The sequence below is a fragment of the Grampus griseus genome (assembly GCF_964374135.1).
Source record: "Grampus griseus genome assembly, chromosome: 2".
Classification (NCBI taxonomy): Eukaryota; Metazoa; Chordata; class Mammalia; order Artiodactyla; family Delphinidae; genus Grampus; species Grampus griseus.
In genome coordinates this window covers 102,459,312-102,479,903 of record NC_139018.1, presented here as the reverse complement: position 1 = coordinate 102,479,903, position 20,592 = coordinate 102,459,312, and the positions used below count along the sequence as shown (strand labels likewise).

At 36.6% G+C, this 20,592-nt stretch overlaps 1 protein-coding gene across 5 annotated transcripts in view; it reads right to left on the bottom strand.

Moving 5' to 3' along the window:
* Positions 1-20,592, bottom strand: part of RNF111 (ring finger protein 111) — an 80,989-nt gene that overhangs the window by 16,614 nt on the left and 43,783 nt on the right. For all 5 annotated transcript variants that reach the window (XM_082647946.1, XM_082647947.1, XM_082647948.1 and 2 more), the window contains 5 exons: positions 17,684-17,810; positions 14,492-14,655; positions 11,523-11,717; positions 3,605-3,924; positions 96-357 (listed from right to left, as the gene is read on the bottom strand). In XM_082647946.1, the coding sequence (XP_082504072.1) occupies positions 96-357; positions 3,605-3,924; positions 11,523-11,717; positions 14,492-14,655; positions 17,684-17,810 (1,068 nt within the window). The remainder of the gene's footprint in view (positions 1-95; positions 358-3,604; positions 3,925-11,522; positions 11,718-14,491; positions 14,656-17,683; positions 17,811-20,592) is intronic.

Sequence of the window (20,592 nt, the reverse complement as noted above, 5' to 3'; positions counted from 1 at the left end):
TATAAACTAGTATTACTGAAAGGTTATTTCATGAGGAGAGGACGATGCTTCATCTATGTGCCTCTAAGCTCTTTGCCTGTTAAATTCATACTTACAAGGAGGCGGCATGTAATGTCGGCAAGATGACAGCGAGGCTTGTGGAGGGGGCTGGGGCTGGGGCTGTGCAACCACGCTGGATCCGTAACCATCTACTGATAATGGCTGGCTCGGGGCGGCAGCAGCAGCAGCCTGGTGGCCAAAGATTGCAGCTCGGGAAGAGGAAACAGGACAGCAGGGGTCAAAGGCAGATGCTCCATGAAAACCACCACTTCCATGACTTCTGATACCACTGCTGCTCAGGTCTACTGGCAATGCCTGCTGTATAAAGAGGAACTATGTTTTATCTTTCTAAAATTTGGTCAAAACATTGTTTCATGTTATATTATAAAAGTACTCCTAATGCAATCTAGAAAAATAGAATCTATGAATTTAAAACTGCTAAAAATTTTGAGTGTGAAGACCTACTGAGCACCAAGAAGATACTGTGTGCATCTTGGACTGTAAAAATTGTAGTGCTTATACACTTAAAATCTATAATCAATTTTAAATAATCAAGCATGAGATCATGCTGTAAGATGAACAAAAGTTAATTAATATATTATTTTAAGATCTGTTTCTCTTCCATTATCTAGATTTTAAGAGAGAAAGAAAGTTTTAAATCATACTTCCATATCCTCCTTTACCCCAAAATTCTGATTGGTAATTTAGGACTCCTTTACAAAACATATAATCATACCACTGAAAACATTTAAGGCTCCAGGTAAAAATTTGTTCTGTTTTTAAACTGTACACAGCAAGCATTCAACTGAAACTCTTAATAGTGCAAACATTATCCAAGATAACAAAGGGCCTAAGATTATTCAAGCTAAACCATTAGCTAGCTTTTCCTCATAACTTTTTTCTCTTAAAAAAAAAAAAGATTAAACCATGATTACTTTTATTAGGAATATAATTTTAGGGAAGGCCCATTTACCAAGTTGGAAAATCAAAGAGTCTAGATTCCATCTCTACTCAAAAGTAATTAAGTTTTTTCCCCTGAGCACTTTGAAAAGTGCTTAGTAAAACACTTTACCTTCTACTCTAGAGCAGATTACAGAAACAGAATTGCTTCTTTATATTCTTAAGTATTTTAAATACAAGTCTTTGCTTAGTGTTCAGTACAGCTGTAATTTTTAAAATATGATTAAAGAAAATAAAGATGTTATATATGGAATCACATGCAGGAATTGTTCAATACTGAAAGCTGAGGGGCTAGAGGTGAGGAAAGCTAGGGTAATGCATTTATTAGAGGCCCAGGTCACCCAGTCCAGTGAGGAACCATAGTGGTCTTTGTACTTTTTAAAAATTTATTTTATTTTATTATTATTATTATTTTAGAGACAGAGTTGTCTTTGTACTTTCAATGGCCTCCCAGCTCAGAGGATAACAGAAACATGAGAAACTCTGGATACCAAAAGGGAAGGAGGATGATGGTACAGGAGAAGCTGTAGGAAGGTGAAAAGAAAGAGCTACTTTCCTCTTCTATATTATGTGTCTACAATCAATTAAGTAAATGTCTGGGCTCTTTCTTTTAAGTTGGCAAATACAATATATGCTCCCAATTTGAATAAATAAAGTTTAAGAGTAATATTTTAAGACTGTGAATTATTACTTATGGTTCAAATCCTTTCCGTATTTTCCTATTTAGGCTAAAATTTGGCAAATGGACTGGAATATCAACATACTATGAAGGTGAGCAAATTTCCTATCTTCTTCTCCAGTCAGTGATTAAGAACACTCCCAGAGAGTGAGTTAAGTAGGGTGAAGGTCCTCCTAGAAGGAACCGAGGGTAAAGTTAAAAGTAGAGAATAAAAAGAAAAGGGGAAAAATCAACACAGAGAACCCTCTTCCTCACAATTCCAACAGTTCATTCAATTATTATTATAGAAGGAAAAGGGAGGGTAAGCGAAATGGCACAGAAATGGCAAATATTACTTTACACAGCTCGTAACTAGTGCATAGCACTAAGTAAACTATTCTCTCAAAAGAGAAAGCTACATCAAAAGGAGTAGTACAGAGTCAAGTGATTACTGCAACTCCTCTCGTCAAGCCTAATCCTCCCCAATCTTTCTCTGCCTATCTACAGTCTGACACTCAATCATAAGACATCCACACAATTATAAACCCTCAGATCAGTCTGCCTCTCCTCAACTTCTTGCTGTGTCCACACAGATCTCAAACAGAGACTATACGAGGCTACCTCATGAGCATGTGGCTAATTTCAGAGTCCTACAAATAGCTACATCAATCTCAAAGCGTTCATATTTCCAAAACCTCATTCTTTGTTTACCTTCATACCCATTATAACCACTGAATGCCTGATCCTGCTGATTCTTCTCAAGCTTTGTGTACAGTCCAAATACCTCTACTTAGATATAGGTGAGTAGGTTACATCTATATTTTACACAAAAGAGATTCTTCCTCTAATTAACTCACTCAGGTTGCTTCCTCATTCCCAAGAGGTAGAACAGGTCTAGACAATCCATAGATGTTAATACTTAGAACTGTTATCAGAACCAAAACATCATCTAAAATCTCTTTAATAATATTTCTTACTAAACCCTTTCAAATTTCCTTTTGGTATCAGCAGCTAGTTTTTTCTTCTTAAGGGAACACCCCACTTTCTTAATTACTTTTAATTTGTCAGAACCAGAAGAGATAACCAGCGAAAATTTAAAAGATGAAGCAAGTACTTTAGGAAAGGTCAGAGGGTACAGTAAAGGAGCTGCTCTGAATTTCTTTTTGACTTTTTTCTGGCACATTTTTTAGCACGTGTCACTTACAGTTTTAAATTACATGTTTTGATTTTTAAAGCATGCACCACCAAGGTTTATGTCACGATTATACACAGAGACAATGGAGCAAAAGTTAAAATAGCACATAACACCTCACTTTATTTACTCCATGTGGCCACCAATATTAATTTAATATTATTTGACGTATCAAGCACTCACTAATAACATCAACTAATTTACTTAATTAGCAAAAAATTTCTTATAATTTTTGCTGACATTTCAATTTCCCACAAACTAAAAACCTCATCTGCTCCTGAGAAACTATGTCACAGGTCTGCATCTGAGACGGCTGTTTATTTCTAGATGAGTGGAGATTATAGGCAGGCTCCAGAATAGGAGGTAGGGTAGAGGAGGAAAAAATTGGGAGAATTCCCAAATTTCTCATGAATTAGGTTGACACTGCAGTTTCAACACTTTGTTTGAAATAAAATCCCAAAAGTTTAGATCCACCTACATTTAACTAAAAACACCTCAAAACATTCCAGAATAAAAATTAGTATCACATCCAATTTTCTACATCCCTGGCCCCCTCAATTAGTTGCAATAATTTACATGAGAAAATCTTAAATACTTAATTTAAAAAAATCACACATCATTAAATTAGGCCACTCTTGCAGGGGCAACAAGAATGACTTATTTAGCATATAAAATTTATCATTAGGGTTTGTTTTTTTCTCCTGAAGGAACCACAATTTTAAAAACTCAAGATGAACTCATCAAATTCCACATACCTGGTCATGGTAGCTGGTACCAGAACTACTATTTGCTCCACAAGGTGCCTGTACTTGTGGAGGTCTTTCCACAGGGCAAGTAGGATCACCAAAGGAGGGAGACACTGGGACAGCTGGGTGGGGAGTATGATGGTGGTGGTGATGATGCTGAAAATGGTGGCCATGCTGCTGAAAGCAACTTGCATGTGGATGTCCTAACGCATGGTGACTCTGAGACGACCCTCCACATGGCGAGTGCTGGGGACAGCAGGAAGGTAACCTTGGCATCGCAGGAGGGCCAGTTTCCGTTATAGCACTAGGTGCAGTTCTCCTTGAGTCATCTTGAAACGAAAAAATGCATAGAACCAAATGATCAAATATCACTGTGTAAAAGAAAGTGTATACTTCATATATGTGTATAAATGTGTATAAATAAGTAAATAATTAAGAAGTGATTACTGAATTCAAATATCTGTAAATAATAATGTGATACAGTCACATTCTTAACACGCATATCCTGTAATTTCAGGCAGTGATCTTCACTGGGATTTTCAGGCAAGCTTTAGGAGGTTTATATTTACCATGATGTTTAAATATGGCAATAGATCACCTTTTCCTAGGTCATTATAAATTATTAGGGTTTTTTTTGTTTTTTTTTTTGCAGTATGTGGGCCTCTCACTGTTGTGGCCTCCCCCATTGCGGAGCACAGGCTCTGGACGTGCAGGCTCAGCGGCCATGGCTCACGGGCCCAGCCGCTCCGCGGCATGTGGGATCTTCCCGGACCGGGGCACGAACCCGTGTCCCCTGCATCGGCAGGCGGACTCTCAACCACTGTGCCACCAGGGAAGCCCTAAATTGTATTTTAAAAACTCTAAAATAACATAGGAGTCTTTCCATTATATGCAACAAAGCTAAGGTTCTCCTGAGCTCCATGAGCCTCCAATACTGTAAATCATTCCTATATAATGAAGACTACTATGTACTTCTTAAAATCTTATCCTCTTAAGACATAACTACACGGGCTTCCCTGGTGGCACAGTGGTTGAGAATCTGTCTGCCAATGCAGGGGACACGGGTTTGAGCCCTGGTCCGGGAAGATCCCACACGCCGCGGAGCAACTAATCCCGTGAGCCACAACTACTGAGCCTGCGCTCTAGAGCCCGCGAGCCACAACTACTGAGCCCGCATGCCACAACTACTGAAGCCCGGGTGCTTAGAGCCCATGCTCCGCAACAAGAGAAGCCACCGCACTGAGAAGCCCGCGCACCGCAACGAAGAGTAGCCCCCGCTCGCTGCAACTTGAGAAAGCCCACGCGCAGCAATGAAGACCCAACACAGCCAAAAATAAATAAATAAATAAATAAATTTATTTTTTTAAAAAAAAAGACATAACCACCCAACTCAGAGCATATCTGGCTAAGTCTCACTAACTTCCAATGTCTTTTCCCTTCTTCTGGTCTCTAAACTCAGACCCAATAGAACATAAGAAATAAGACTCTACTATGTTGAAAATTAAAGGTCTCTTATAATGATCTAGTGACTCAAGGTGGAACAGTGGGAAAAAACATGGAGTCAGATGGGCCTGAGTTCTAATCCTGAGCCTGTCTAATCTGGAGCAATGTGACTTTAGGAAAGTTATTTAACCCCTTTCTCACCTATTAAATGTAGCAATAATTGCCTTGCATGGTTGTTGTTAGAAAAGATAATAATCCTCTAGGTATGAAATATCTGAGTCCTGATTATGCCCTGTCACATGCCCAGAGTTATTTTGAAGGTATGTTCTTCCATGCCAAAAGAACAGCAGAAAGTGTCCCCAGAAGGTTTATCCTAGTGTTTCAAACTCCTCTAAAAAAAAGCACCCCTTCCTCTAACTACATGTTATGTGGAAATTAGATAAAACAGATAAAAATGGAGATAAATTTTTTTACTTAAAAATAAAAATTAGAAGAGTGGAAAACCCAAATCCCTGTCCTTCCCTTCCCCCACCCCCACGTGACTCATGAGGCATCTCTTCAGAATCCTTAGGATTCTGGAGTACCACTGTTCTAGCCTTTTTTCTAGAGTAACCAATACCAGGGATACCCTGCTCCTATTTGGCTCACAGTACACAGCTATTCTCTTCTGGGCCAATGTACCAAAATTAGGAATCTTCTGGTTCTTTACAAATAATACAAAAATCCAACCGAAACTGGCTTAAACAATAAAGGGAATTTATAGACTCACATAAATGAATCTGGGTAGGGATGCTTCAGGCTCTGACTGATGGGTCTGACTGCAGTACACCTCCCTGTAATTCTCCTGGGTCTGCCCTCCCATACATGTCCTATCCTGCTTTTGCTGATTCTCTTCTGGGCAAAGTCTGTGATCTAAACCCTGTTAGGCAGTATCTCTATTCTAAATCTATGTATATTGGTTCCCCCCACCCCAAGTTCCTACTCTGGCCTACTTGGGCTAATTTCCTGAACCCTTTTGTAAAGGTTCTTAACCTCAGAACTAGAATTCAGGAGTCTGTAAACTTGGATGGAAAAAAATTACAAATTCTTACTAATCTCTAATAGCCTCCTGGAATTAGTACTACCTTGTTATCATCAGTTGAGAGGTTAAATATTACAAATAATTTGTATCAAAAAACAATGAAAGTCAAAAAGCTGTTCACTTTTAAAACATAAGTGACAGCAGATTCAAAGTCAGTTCTATAATTAAATCACTTTCATTCATTTGCATTCCAAATTTCTTGAGTAACCTGGACAGAGTCACAACTGGCATACCTGGAACTAACCATGATCAGCAGCCTATCTTCGCTATGCTGAATCAAACATTAAGTAGCTATTTCCCAAAGGCTGTAAGATTTACAACAATATCATTATTATAGGAACTTTACTTCCTACAACATTTTCAGGGTTATATCTCAGCCCCCACGTCAAAGTGTTACACAAGTAAATGTCATTTATTGTGTGTTACTTCAGAAAAGAAAATCGAAAACCTTTGGGACACTAAATCCATTCAGTGGATGGACTAAATGACCTTCATGATTCCTGCCAACTATGACACGTTAATTTTACAAACCCAATTATTTGAGGATTATGTGTAACTCTAAGACTCAGGAGATGAGTCTGTAACCAGAGCAAGAGATCTAGGGACCGCTAGGGCCATGACTGAAGTAACAGATATGACACTTAACCTGTTTGGAAACGATCTGCCCTCTTGGTCTTCAATTATTTCACATACAAAACTCAGAGTGAGTGAAGAGGAAGCACAATGACTTTAATATCCTTAAGGCTGAACACATATTTAAGGGGTTATATGATTAACAGTATGGCCCCTAAAAGAGGACTGACCTTATAGCTCTACTTCTTATGGTACAGTTTTGGCTTCCAATTAAATTAATGTCTATTTTCCTACAGTTCAGAAGCTCTTTGTTGCTCAAACAAGGTAGCAATCCAAAGTAAAGACAACTAAATCTCCTCTTGTTCAAGAGTTACTGACCAAAGAAAATTGCCACAGAGTAGAGGTGAAATACAAAGACATCTGATTGAGTAAATAAAACACTGCCTTTTTTATTAAAATTAGGCCGCTGAGTGGCCACTAAAAATAGATAATCGAAAATCTACACCAGAAGAATTAACTCCACAGCCCAGTGACACCAAGCTGGTTAAAATACTTTTATTGTAATTCTAGGAGGATTACTGAGATGTACTCATGCATTTATTCATTTATTTGGCAAGTCTTACACATAATAATGACATGGTTAAGGATCTACAAAGATACTGAAAAATGAAAGTCCTGGCCTTTAAAATAACGAATGGATATTGTCTGCCTTTGTTGTTTTATCTCTAGAAACTAGAAACATGCCTGCACAATGTAGGTGGTTCAATAAGCACTTGCTAAATTTAAGCTAACCGCACAGGGAAAAGAGGCATGCCTGCATGGTTGCAGCTTAGTGCTGAAAAAGAGAAAGACTTGATCTTTGGTCCTCAAGGAGCTCATCATCAAGTACGGAGAAAATTTAAAACAGAAATCAACCAGTATTATAACAGAAGCACTAGGTTCTAGGTACAGTATAGAGCAACACTGCCCCCCAGGGAATACCTGGCAACACCTGGGGATACTTTTGGTGTCACAGCTGGAGGGGAAGTAGTGCTACTGGTTATTAGTAGGGAGAAGCCAAGAATGCTGCTATGGCTACGCGGGCCGGGGTGGGGGGGAAGGGGGGTGGGATGAATTGGGAGATTGGGATTGACATATATACACTACTATGTATAAAAGAGTTAACTAATGAGAACCTACTGTACAGCACAGGGAATTCTACTCAATGCTCTGTGGTGACCTAAATGGGAAGGAAATCCAAGAAAGAGGGGATATATGTGTACATATAGCTGGTTCACTTTGCTGTACAGCAGAAACTAACACAACATTAAAGCATCTATACTCTAATAAAGATTAACTAAAAATATAATAATAATGCTGCTAATATCCTGCAATGCACAGGACAAGCCCCCGCGCCCCCACACACACAAGAACTGTCCAGCCCAAAGACAATAGTGCCAAGGTTGAGAAATCCTGGCATAAAGGAAGATTACAAGATCCAAGTCAGACTTTGTAGGTTTGAATTCTTGCTCCACTATCATATAACCTTAGACAAGTTACTTTACCTGTAAAATGAAAATAATAATAGAATCTGCCTCATAGGTTATTACAAAAATCAGAGTTAATATAAATAAATTATTGACCAATATTATGAGTTCAACAGATGTTAGCTATTATTATCCACTACAATTGTTAGCTCTGTTTATGTTGTGTTCCCGGTGTCTAGAACAGTGCCTGATACATAGTATGCAATCAATAAATACTTGCTGAATAAATGAATATATAAGATAGCATATACGCATAAAGCTAAGAACATTGAGAAGTCAGACAGATGATAAGCTGATTGGGGCATGTTGAGTTTGAGGTGACTGCAGAATGGTCCAGAGGAGAGGCGGTTGGATATGAAAGTTTAAAACAAGGAGAGTGTTCTGGAAGCAATACGGTGAGTCATCGGCATACTGGTGGTAGGTGAAAACACCTACAGTTATGAGATGGACGAGTGAAAGAAGGGATGAAAATAGAGTCCTGGAAGAAAATAAGATGAGAAGAAAATTACTGCCAGATTTTTAAACATCATGTTTGTTTGTTCTGAAAGGAGTCAGAGTTAAAGTTAAATGAAGGAGTTTAAGGTGAAGAAGATCCACTTAGGTATACATAGACTTAACACAAATGTACACGTGCGTGTATGAAGGGGATGGAACCAACAAAGATGCTGAAGACACAGGGAAGATAACTGATAAAGCAAGGTCAAGGACACAAGAAAGGACAGGAGGTGGAGCATAGATAAAGAGACTGGAAACTATAAGAAGGAGTTAAGAGACCAGGAGTTAGGAGATATGGATAGGTATAAATACACAAAAGTTTTTATTAAAGGGACTGGAAGTTACAAGTATTCATGCTTGAGAACCTTCATTTATTTTTTTTATCCCCCCTACCCCCGGAAATCAGAGTCTCAAGAAGAATAAGAGAATTTTGGAATAGACACTGATGGGAAGGAAAGAGAACCGATTGGGATTTATCACACTATGACAACTTATTACCAAAAGCCCAAGATTAGATACCATAAATTGATGAGGCATCAATCTGCATGGTTCTATGATTTTTACCAGTCCCATTTAGGAACCTGGATAAGAGAGAAGCTACATGGCTCAAGTGATTCAAGGTTGGAAATATACAAGAAGGTGCAAAGTAATGACAGGATGTGAAGAAAACAGGTGAATGATGTTCTACAGTCTTGGAAGGAAATAAAGCCAGCAGAATTGAACGCCCCTAATGTAATCTGAATATCTGTATGTGCTTCTATCAGATTCATATAGAGGAACAATCTGGCCTGGAACAAGGTTCTCCTAGTCTAGAGAAATACAACATGAGCAAGTCTATCCCAAGGGTGGTCATTAAAAGATAGAATAATATCATGAGAAGGCCATTCAGGCAGTGAAGTTACTACCTAATAGATTAAATGTGAATCCTAACTAAACAAGCGTGTTAAAAAATAAGTACATAAATAAAAGCTTTGAGACTGTCTTGAAATAAAGTTGGGACTGTTTCACATAACATCTAGATAAGCATAGGGTACATAAAGCTACCAGGAAAGACAGTGCACTCAATAAACGAAATAAAAGCCCGTTTCACTTCTGCCTACATTTTTTTTTTTCAAAGACACCCCTGAGAAATCTCCTTGTTTCCTCAAGTTTGCCTCAAGTCTCCTTTGCCTCAAGTTTCCAGGGAAGGGAGATCTAAACCAGACACAAGCAGTTTTCCAATCTGCTCAAGGTAAGTTACAGGGATATTATAAGAATTAAATATATTATTAAAAGCCAAAAAAAGATAGAAAATATATGGTGGTTTTGTTATTAATGGTGATATTATTGGTGATATAGTCAATCTACAAGCTATAGGGTCTATGATGTCTCTGTTACTAAACAGCAAGTTCCTATCTCTGTGCCGTCATTCAAGAGCGGAAAAAAGACTACTTTAAGACCCAGTTAATCTGAGATAAGAGTTAAAACTATAAAACTCTTAAAAGAAAACAGAGGAGTAAATCTTTGAGAACTTTGGTTAAGCAATGGTTTCTTAGATGTGACACCAAAAGAATAAACAACAACACAAAATATTGGGAAAATGACATCATCAAAATTTTTAAAACTCCCATTCCTATTTTCAATTCTTTTGGATACGGATCTAGGAGTGGACTTGTGGGCCATATGCTGCTAACTCTATGTTTCACTTTTTGAGGAACTGTCAAAGTGTTTTCTACAGTGGCTGCACCATTTTACATTCCCACCAGATATTAATAAAGGTTCCAGGGGCTTCCCTGGTGGCTCAGCGGTTAAGAATCCACCTGCCAGTGCGGGGGACATGGGTTTGAGCCCTGGTCCAGGAAGATCCCACATGCTGCAGAGCAAATGAGCCCGTGCACCACAACTACTGAGCCTGCGCTCTAGAGCCCGCAAGCCACAACTACTGACACGTGCCACAACTACTGAAGCCCGCGTACCTAGAGCCCGTGCTCTGCAATGAGAGAAGCTACCGCACTGAGAAGCCCGTGCACAGCAACGAAGAGTAGCCCCTGCTTGCCGCAACTAGAGAAAGCCCGCCTGCAGCAATGAAGACCCAACGCAGCCAAAAATAAATAAAATAAATAAATTTATAAAAAGAAAAATAAATAAAGGTTCCAATTTCTCTATATCCTTGTTAACCCTGCTTATCTTCTGATTTCCTGTTCTTTGTTTTTGTTTTGTTTAATTATAGATATCCTGGTGAGAGTAAAGTGGAATTTCATTCTGGTTTTGATTTGCTTTTCCCTAATAACGTTTTCATGTGCTTCTTGGTCATTTGTACAAATGACCTTCTTCTTTGGAAAAATGCCTATGTAAATTCTTTGCCCATTTTAAAACTGGGCTGCTTTTCTTTTTATTGTTGAGTTGTGCAAGTTCTTTATATATTCTGGATACTAGACCCTTATCCAATATATGATTTTTAAATATTTTTCTCCCATTCTGTAGGCTATCTTTTCACTTTCTTATAATTTCCTTTGATGTACAAAAATTTTAAATTTGATCAAGTCCTGTTTATTTATGTTTTTCTTTTGTTGCTTGTATTTTTGGTGTCAGCCATTCAATTCTCCCCCATCTCTTTCAGTTGAGCTATAACACTCCAGTAACATAGCACACAGACTCAAATATGAAGTCGTAGTCTAATTCTAATAAAGACCACTTTGTTCACATATGATGCTTATTCTAAGAATACACTCTTGCTAACACAGCTAAAATCTTAAAAACAACAATCCTTTTTCTAACAAAGAGTCCCCTCCCCGCTCTTCTTGTCTTTTCTTTTTCTTTTTTTACATACCTCCTGTAGAAGTACCACTCATACTATTGCTTGCAAGCATAGGTGAAGTCTCTGACACTGCGGAGGGTTGGCTACTAGTGACAGCTGAAGCAGTATCAGAGGGCTGCTCAGAGGTAGATGGATTTGAATTGTTAATGGAAGCGCTTGTGGTTTGTGATTCCATTCTCGTGGAAGTGGTTGGTACTACAGTAGGTTCTACAATATAGAAAATGTTTATTAGCATTTCAAAGCAAATTAGGTAATGGGTTATATTTTAATAAAAGCTAACATTTTTATGATAATTATTAAAACAAAATATGAATCCTCTAATAAGTACAATATACAGTTAAAAAAAGTTTTCATAAAGTTAAACTGCAACATTAAAATGACATGTTATTGCATTTTTAAAAACCCAACACATATATGTATATTCTAATAATTCAAAGGACTAATATAGTTTTTTTGGGTAATGACCATGTAAGTTTTCTGATCACAAAGAAAAGAGGCAAAGTAAAAGTCCCTCTGCTATGTCCATACACATTGTCACAGGCTGTTAGAACAGTATACAAATTGTACTTTCTGGTTACATTATGGATTCTAGAGTCACACAGCTTGGATAGCAATTCTGATTTCATCACTGACAGTATGATCTAGGATAAATTACTTAACCACTCTCTATTTCCCCACCTGTAGAACTAGGAAAGTACAGAATTTTCTTCATAGAACTGTTGTTAGGATGAACAGAGATCACACATATAAAGCACTTTATATGATGCTTTACAAGCAGTAGTCATTCAATAAACATTAGCTATGATTTTTAATAACCATTTTAATTTCTTACATGCCTTTTTGTATGTTTTTCCCCCAAATTTTTTTGCCAATATTAATATTCATCAGTACTTTCTAATAAAAATTAAAGTTTTTATAGTAGAAATTAAAAGAAATTTCAGGCAGACCTTAACTTATGAATGAGTTATACTTTAGACCCTAATTGTTAAATGATTGTTTAAAAATTAAGAATAATGGGAATAAATCTGTGCAAAGCATAGTCACAATAATTAGACCTGAATTATCACTCTTTAAATGTGATATACAATGAGAGGACAACTATTCTATACAATGAAGTGAGGTCCGCTGATTCCTGAAACACAAATAGTACCTGTTAGTCTATATGGGACCCTGTACTTCAGATGCTTAAAGAAATATATTTGCCTAAACGTAAAAGGGGGAGGGAGGAACCTCTGTTGATTTGCAAATAGTTTATCTCAGTTTCTCAGTCTTATTGGTATTGACAGTGGCTGAATAATTCTTTGTTGGAGGCGGAGGGGGGTCGGGGTGGACTGTCCTTTGCACTGTAGGATGTTTAGCAGCAACCTCAGCCTCTACCCATTAGATGTTAATAGCACTCTCCCCCAACTGTGAGAACCAAAAGTGTCTGTAGATATTGCCAAATGTCTCTAGGGGCACAAAATGGCCAGTAGGTAAGAACCACTGGTCTAACTGATAAACTTAAGTTTTGAATTTATTTTTAATAAGATAGAAGCCTTCCACTAAAAGAAACCAGTAGGGAGAAGGGGGCATCTGCTGATCACTGGAATACTTTTAACCTAAAAGTAAAAGTATTCTGTTTGAACTAAATTCTAGTGGGTTAAAAGGCTACTCTGTCACCTTTTGTTACTTTACTGGATGGCAGGTGTCACATGGGACAACACACAAAAAGTTTCCAAAAGAGCCATTAATATTTAATTGAGTAATCTTTAATTAATCCCTATTGTATTAACCACTGCCTTACAGATAATTTATGGTGCTTCAAAATAAAAACCGAGGGTTTCCCTGGTGGCGCAGTGGTTGAGAGTCCGTCTGCCGATGCAGGGGACGCGGGTTCGTGCCCCGGTCCGGGAAGATCCCACATGCCGCGGAGCGGCTGGGCCCGTTGAGCCAGGGCCGCTAAGCCTGAGCGTCTGGAGCCTGTGCTCCGCAACGGGAGAGGCCACAACAGTGAGAGGCCCGCATACCGCCAAAAAAAAAAATCATAAAAAAAATAAAAACCAAGACATTGTTAAATGAAATGTAGACAATGGGAATAAATTAGCCCTTAATAAACATCTTAATTCCAAAGTACTGCTACTCTGAAAGTTATGATCATCCAAACTGCAAACAGCCGATATGAGAGCTGATTGCACAAGGCCCCTAACTCTTCCTACCTAGCTAATGTATCTTTTCCAATTTATAGCTAACTGCCAAAATTAACAAATTCATATATGGCTTACTGTCTCCTTAAGGAAATTATGATTGACCATTTCCTTCTAAGATGTAACTATTACTATCTGAAGACCATTGTCACTATGAGGGAAAATTCACATATGTCTTCATATATTCATACTTGCTACCACTTTCCCTAACCTCTGTTTTCCAACTCTAGCTTTATTTCCTCAGTTACTTGGGTGCAGCTGTAAGCCAAAACAAAACACTAAAGCTGAGCAGCACATAAGGTAACCATATTATTACACTGAAGGATAACACAACTTTTAAAAGAAAACTGAACATTTCAAATAACCAGTATTAACCATTTAAACTCAGTTATATTGCTTTCCTGTTCTGTATTTTTAAAGTGCTGTTTCTATTTTTCATAGCAAAGTTAAAGTATGATAACAATATTATAAATGAAAGTATCAATAACACATAAGTCTGAGGATAGATCAAACTACCTCTTGTAAAAATAATTTTTTTCTAAGAAAATAACTACCAAGCAATGAAGTAATAATCAGAGAGAATTTTTAGACACAACTTACAAACTGAGGTTATTATATTAATTGAAAAATAACATTAGGATACCTGGCAACTTCCCTGTAATTTAATATATATTACCATTAAGCAGCAATAGAAGTTTCTAGCATATTAAGAGACTTCATTTAAAAAAAAAAAAAAAAAAGATACTTCATTTTAGCAAATCTTATTCATAATTCTACACTGCTAGTACTCCAACTTACCATCTTCATCAACAGTAAGGTCCACAACTTCTGCCGCATTCTGCCTCAAGGGCTGTATAACAGTAGAAATCCTACTGCGGTTCCGTGGCTCCTGTGGCCGACTTGTATGAGAACTTGAACCTTGGCTCCAGTGAGATCTATTGTGTCCAAGGGTTGAACGAGACCTTAAATAACAAAATTTTTAGTTACCTAAGAAATCATAAGCCTTTCTTACAAACTAAGTTGTGAAATTCTTCATTCAAGAATTCTCCAGAGGGGCTTCCCTGGTGGCGCAGTGGTTAAGTATCTGCCTGCCAATGCAGGGGACAAGGGTTCAAGCCCTGGTCTGGGAAGATCCCACATGCCGAAGAGCAACTAAGCCCGTGCGCCACAACTACTGAAGCCCATGCACCACAACTACTGAAGCCCGCAACAAGAGAAGCCACCGCAATGAGAAGCCTGCGCACCGCAATGAAGAGTAGCCCCCACTCGCCGCAACTAGAGAAAGCCCGTGTACAGCAATGAAGACCCAACGCAGCCAAAAATAAATAAATAAAATAAATTAAAATAAAAAGAATTCTCCAGAAGAATAATCATAATAGAATTTAAAATTCTGACTAGCATAATGTCTAGCACTCAATAAACATCTGCTGAATTAAATGTTCAACAAATGTTCACCAATCAACTGACCTCAGAAAATGAAAAATGATATGTTAGACCAATCACTGGTGTAAAATACAGGATTCTGTTTCAAGAATGCTGCTCCCTTTTCTATGTTTACTTTGAATATTCACCTGGGTTATAATCAATTATTTACATTTTATGTTAATACCTAAAATTATTCACCACAGGTATAATAACAAAAATATCAACACCCTAAACATTTAACATTCACATGATCTTCTATGTTTAGTTTAGATTGGATCTGCAAAGCATGGCTTTGGGAGTCCCAAACCAAGCTAAGTTTCTGGGACTGTCTAAAAGAGATTCAAAGCACCGGAGAGAGTTCTTGCCATCAGGAGAGGTACGGATAGTTGTAGCTAGTTTACTATAAGAAACATCATCGTTTGAGCTGCTTTAGGCTTTAAAGGCCTATAATCACAAACCCTCAACGCCGAATGCTTTTATCATCTTTTAATTATGTGTATTGTACTAAATTACTTACAGCATATATTTTATTTTAAAAAATTCTTAAAGGATTCACTGTAATGATCTGGACTAAGGGTACAGAGGGATAGTATGTAGAATATGCAGTCCTCAGGCTTCAAGGAGAAAAAGATAAATATGTTTTAGAAAGATGGGGCTTACGAAGTTGGTTTTTTCTCCTGCCCAAACTGAATGTAAAACTGCCTATAAGCTTATTGTCACTATGTATGGAAAGAGTGAGCCAGATGCACTAACATGCAGTCATCGTATAAGCTTGACCACTCAGAAGAGAACTCCGAAGTTCAAACTGAGCTGACAATGGCCTCAGCAATTACAGAGCCTAAAAGTTTAGAAAGAAGTTCAAATTCTAAAATTAAGTTTTCAAGTAACAGGAGTACAGAGGTTAAATCCTGAGACAGAGTTTTAAAAAAAAGACCGTGTATTCCAGCAAGAATTGTATAGATTAAGGCATGAAGGTAAACAAATATTTCAAGCTGAAATGGTTTTAGATAAGAATGATCACCATTTAAAATTCTTGAGAAACCAAGAGTATTTGATGAGAGACTGAGTAGTCTATTATTTCTTAGAAGCTGTTAACAGCTGCAGAAACTTCCACGTCCACTATGCAGCACTTCTGTGAAAACTTCACAGGATGTCCTAACTCCAAATATAATGCTGAGTAAAGTACCAGCAAAAAACTTGATGTATGAGGAACAGTTTCACAGAGGCCTTAGTCGCCCCTATAATTAGTGGCAACTGTCAAATCTTGACACAAAGGAATCTGAAACACAGATACATTCTCTCTTGAACAGGAAGGGCCAAGAGCCAGCTAAAGTGACAAAGTTAATATTCTAGGTAACCATAAGGAAAATAAATATGGCTAATGAGCACTGTGTGTCTTTTTCAAGAGCACTGTCTATCACTATGTAAACGCATCTGCTTGAACATTTAAGCGTCTACATGAAAAGAAAGCTCTCCAGTTCCACGAAAAAACAGGTCCTTAGTTTCAACAATTGTTACAGCTCATAAAAACTGAGTCAGCGTTGTACCAACCACTATGGACAGTCACAGAATAACTGTGGCACGTACTGTGGAGTATCAATTTTCCTCAGAGTCTGGGAAAATCATTTAAAACTTAAACAGGGATATATTATAGAGTGCTCTCTTCCATGCCATTAGAAGTAGTACTCCAATGGGAAAGTGGCAAGTAAAGAAGCACATTCTAGGTATGATTGTAACATGCTTCCAAAATAAGAATGCTTTTTTCTTAAATCAGTAACAAATTAAAATACAATAAGCAAATGCATTTCTAAATTCATTCCAACACAAAAATTAAGATTCATCCACAGTTTGGTGTATCAGACGAAAGAGAGGAGTACTTCACTGCTTCCTTTACCAGTATTTGTAATCATCTAAAGCACAAAATGAATTGTGTTAGGGTCTCTCTCTCTCTTTTTTTTTTTCTGTCAAAGTGATTCTCAAAAGGGCAATGTCATTTCCAGTTATTTATCAAAACAAATGAGGATATATCATTCATTTTTTACTACAGGGCTTATATAAAATTACTGAGTGAAGGACAAAAAAATCCAAAAACTATGTTTTATACTAAGTTGTCCTACCATAATAGCATAAACATCACTGGTATTAATGAGATGCCAATATCATTCCCAATACTTATGTACTATTCACATCTAAATTTCAGAGGAGTTTGTGAACTTTCTGAATCATAAAACAAATTCAATTTTATAAAACACCAAGTAAAACTGATGTTTATCTAGAGCAATGACTCAACACTCACTGTATACTTGGGGTGCTTAAAAAAATACTGATTCCTAAGATTCTGGTTCAGCTGGTCTGGGCTATGATACAGGCAACAATATATATTTTATCATCTTCCCAGATGAGTCTAACACAGTCTGGTTTGACAACCAGTAATCTGGTTGGTATACACACACTAAAACTAGGTAAAGAAAAAAAAAGTAAAAAAATGCAAATATCTGCAGCACAAATGGGTCTAAACATTTACATCTAAAACTTCAAATATACAACCAGGAATTAAAATCTTACCGATAGCTTTCCCCAACTGTTACTATCTCCACTTCACTGTCAGTTGAGGTAACATTAATTTCTTCATTGGCAGTGATCTGGGGAGTGGAGGAAGCTTCTATCACCACAACATCTTCATCAATATTTCCTGGAAACAAAAAGAAAAAACATTTAAAGGGCATATGGGATAAACAACAAGGTCCTACTATACAGCACAAGGAACCATATTCAGTATCCTATGATAAACCACAATGGAAGAGAATACAAAAAATAAAAAAAAGGATGTATATATATATATATATATATATGTATAACTGAATCACTTTGTATATATATGTTTAACTGAATACAAAAAAGAATGTATATATATATATATATATAACTGAATCACTTTGCAGAAATTAACACAACGTTGTAAATCAACTATACTTCAATTAAAAAAATAAAGAGCATATGCCTGTCAGCTAACTTAAAGACAAAATTTTTATTTTGACTTTGAAGACTGAAATTCATTACAAAAGTAAAATTCATCTGTCAAATCAAAGTTTTTAAAACCAGAGCTCACTATGCAAAGTGAAAACAGTACTTACTCTCTTAATTTGCACATTTGTTTCCTCTTATGATTTTTGTTTGTTCTTTACAAACTTTTAGTAGTTTCCAGAAGAATTTGTATAATCTTATATAAAGATATTAATACTGTAATATCTAAAAGTACTGATTTAAGATCTTATGTAAGATATTCACATTCTATAAGATATCAACCCTTTGATATCTAAAATGAAGACACCACACTCTCTGTAAGTTTTCTTCAAGGTTTTTTAATTTATGTAATATGGTATTCTTTTAAGAAAAACACAGTAGCTTTTCAGTTTTGTGCTACAAAATCTGTAATTTTTTTGTACGTGTTCTTTTCTAAAGTATTCCAAGTTCGGAAAGTGCTCACTCATCTAGAAGATGGTACATACTATATTTGGTGCAATGTGTTTCCTTAATATTTACATCACCTAGAACTAATTGTTACTTATGGCATTAGATAAGATTATAAATAGAATCTGGCCCTGCTCAGTGAAATAACCCAGTCACAAAATAACACTGTATGATTTCACTTATGTGAGGCATCTAAAGTAGTCAAAGTCCTAGAGAAAGTGGAATGGTGGTTACCAGAGCTGTGAGGCGGAAGGAAAAGGGAGTTGTTTAATGCGTATGGAGTTTCAGATTGCAAGAAGAAAAAAGTTCTGGAGATCTGTTTCACAACAACGTGAATATTCTTAAAACTACTGAACTGCATACTTTAAAATGGTCAAGATGGTTAAACAACAACAAAAAAGAAAAGTTATGCTCCATTTCTTCTCTTGCTATATTTTCCACAAATCTAGGGCTAAAATGTCTTTTTTTAAACATTCTTCTCTCTTCATTGCTATCACCTGTCAATGTAAAGATCAGACAACAGTTTACAAGTAATATCTTGCGAGAAGAATTTTCCCATAATAAGAATATTGAGAGCTTAAAATTTCACCCACTTTAAGTGTACATTTCACTGATTTTAGTGTGTTTATGGAGCACAGACATCATCTCAATCCAGTTTTAGAACATTTCCAACACCCTAAAAAGATCCCACATGCCCTATTTCAGTCAATCATTGTCCCTCTAACCCCATCCCTACATCCCTACAACAACTAACATGCTTTCTGTTATTATGGATTGATCTGTATTTTCAAGAGCTCAATATAAATGGAGTAATACATTACATATCCTTTCATATCTGGCTTATTTCACTGAGTGTACTTATTTTGCGATTCATTCATGTTGTGTGTATCAATAGTTCATTCTTTTTTACTGCTGGGCAGTATCCTATCATATGAATACATCACAGTTTGTTCATCCATTCTTCTGTTGATGGACATCTGAATTTTTCTCACTTTTGGCTATTACAAATAAATACACGTACTTCAGGCATACATGTTTCATTTTTCTTCGGTAAATACTTAGGAATGTAATTTCTAAATACTATGGTAAATTTATGTTTAGCATTTTAATGAAGTGCCAAATTGTTTTCCTAAGTGACTGTTCAGTTTTACATTCCCACCAGGAAAATGGGGCTCCATTTTCTCTACATCTTCGCCACTAACTGTTACCATCTCTTTTTTATTATAGCTGTTCTACTGCATGTATAGTAGTATATATAGTAGTATATATTCTTTTCATTTTCTTAATGGTGTCTTATGAAACATAAAAGTCTTTCATTTTGATGAAGCCCAAATCAGCTATTTCTTTAATGGATCATGTTTTTGGTGAGCTTTTAAAGAAATCTCGGCATAACCAAAGGTGATTAAGAATTTGTATGTTTCTTCTAGAAGTTATATAATTTAGCTCTTACATTTAAGTCTGTGATCCATTTGGTTAATTTCTGTGTCTGACATGATATAAAAGGTCTAAATTCACCTTTTTAGCATGTAGATCCATAACTGTCCCAACACTATTTGTTGAAAAGACTGGAATAATTCTATTTTGATACTTAGTAGATTCAGGTTTTTCTAATTATTCTTCAGGATTATAAAATCAAGGGGAGAGAAAAATTCTTGAGATTTGGACTGGATTGGCATTAAGCATCACTAACAAAGCCCTGATATCTCTATAATATACATACTTTCATCCAAGAACATATCTGTCCAATATCATATTTATAAACCTGTAGAAAAAGTGAGGGTTTGGTTTGATTATAATTGTAACTCTCTATAAAGCTACATAATTTTCTTCAAAGAAGCTAAATATACTCCTATTGAGATTATTCTTACACTCTTTATTCTCTTTGCTGCTCTTGTAAACATGCTCCCTTTCTTCATTACATTTTCTACTAGTACGGTGGCATTCCATTGATACCATATATTCATTTTTATCCAACTCTTACAGAACTCTTGCTTAGCACAATG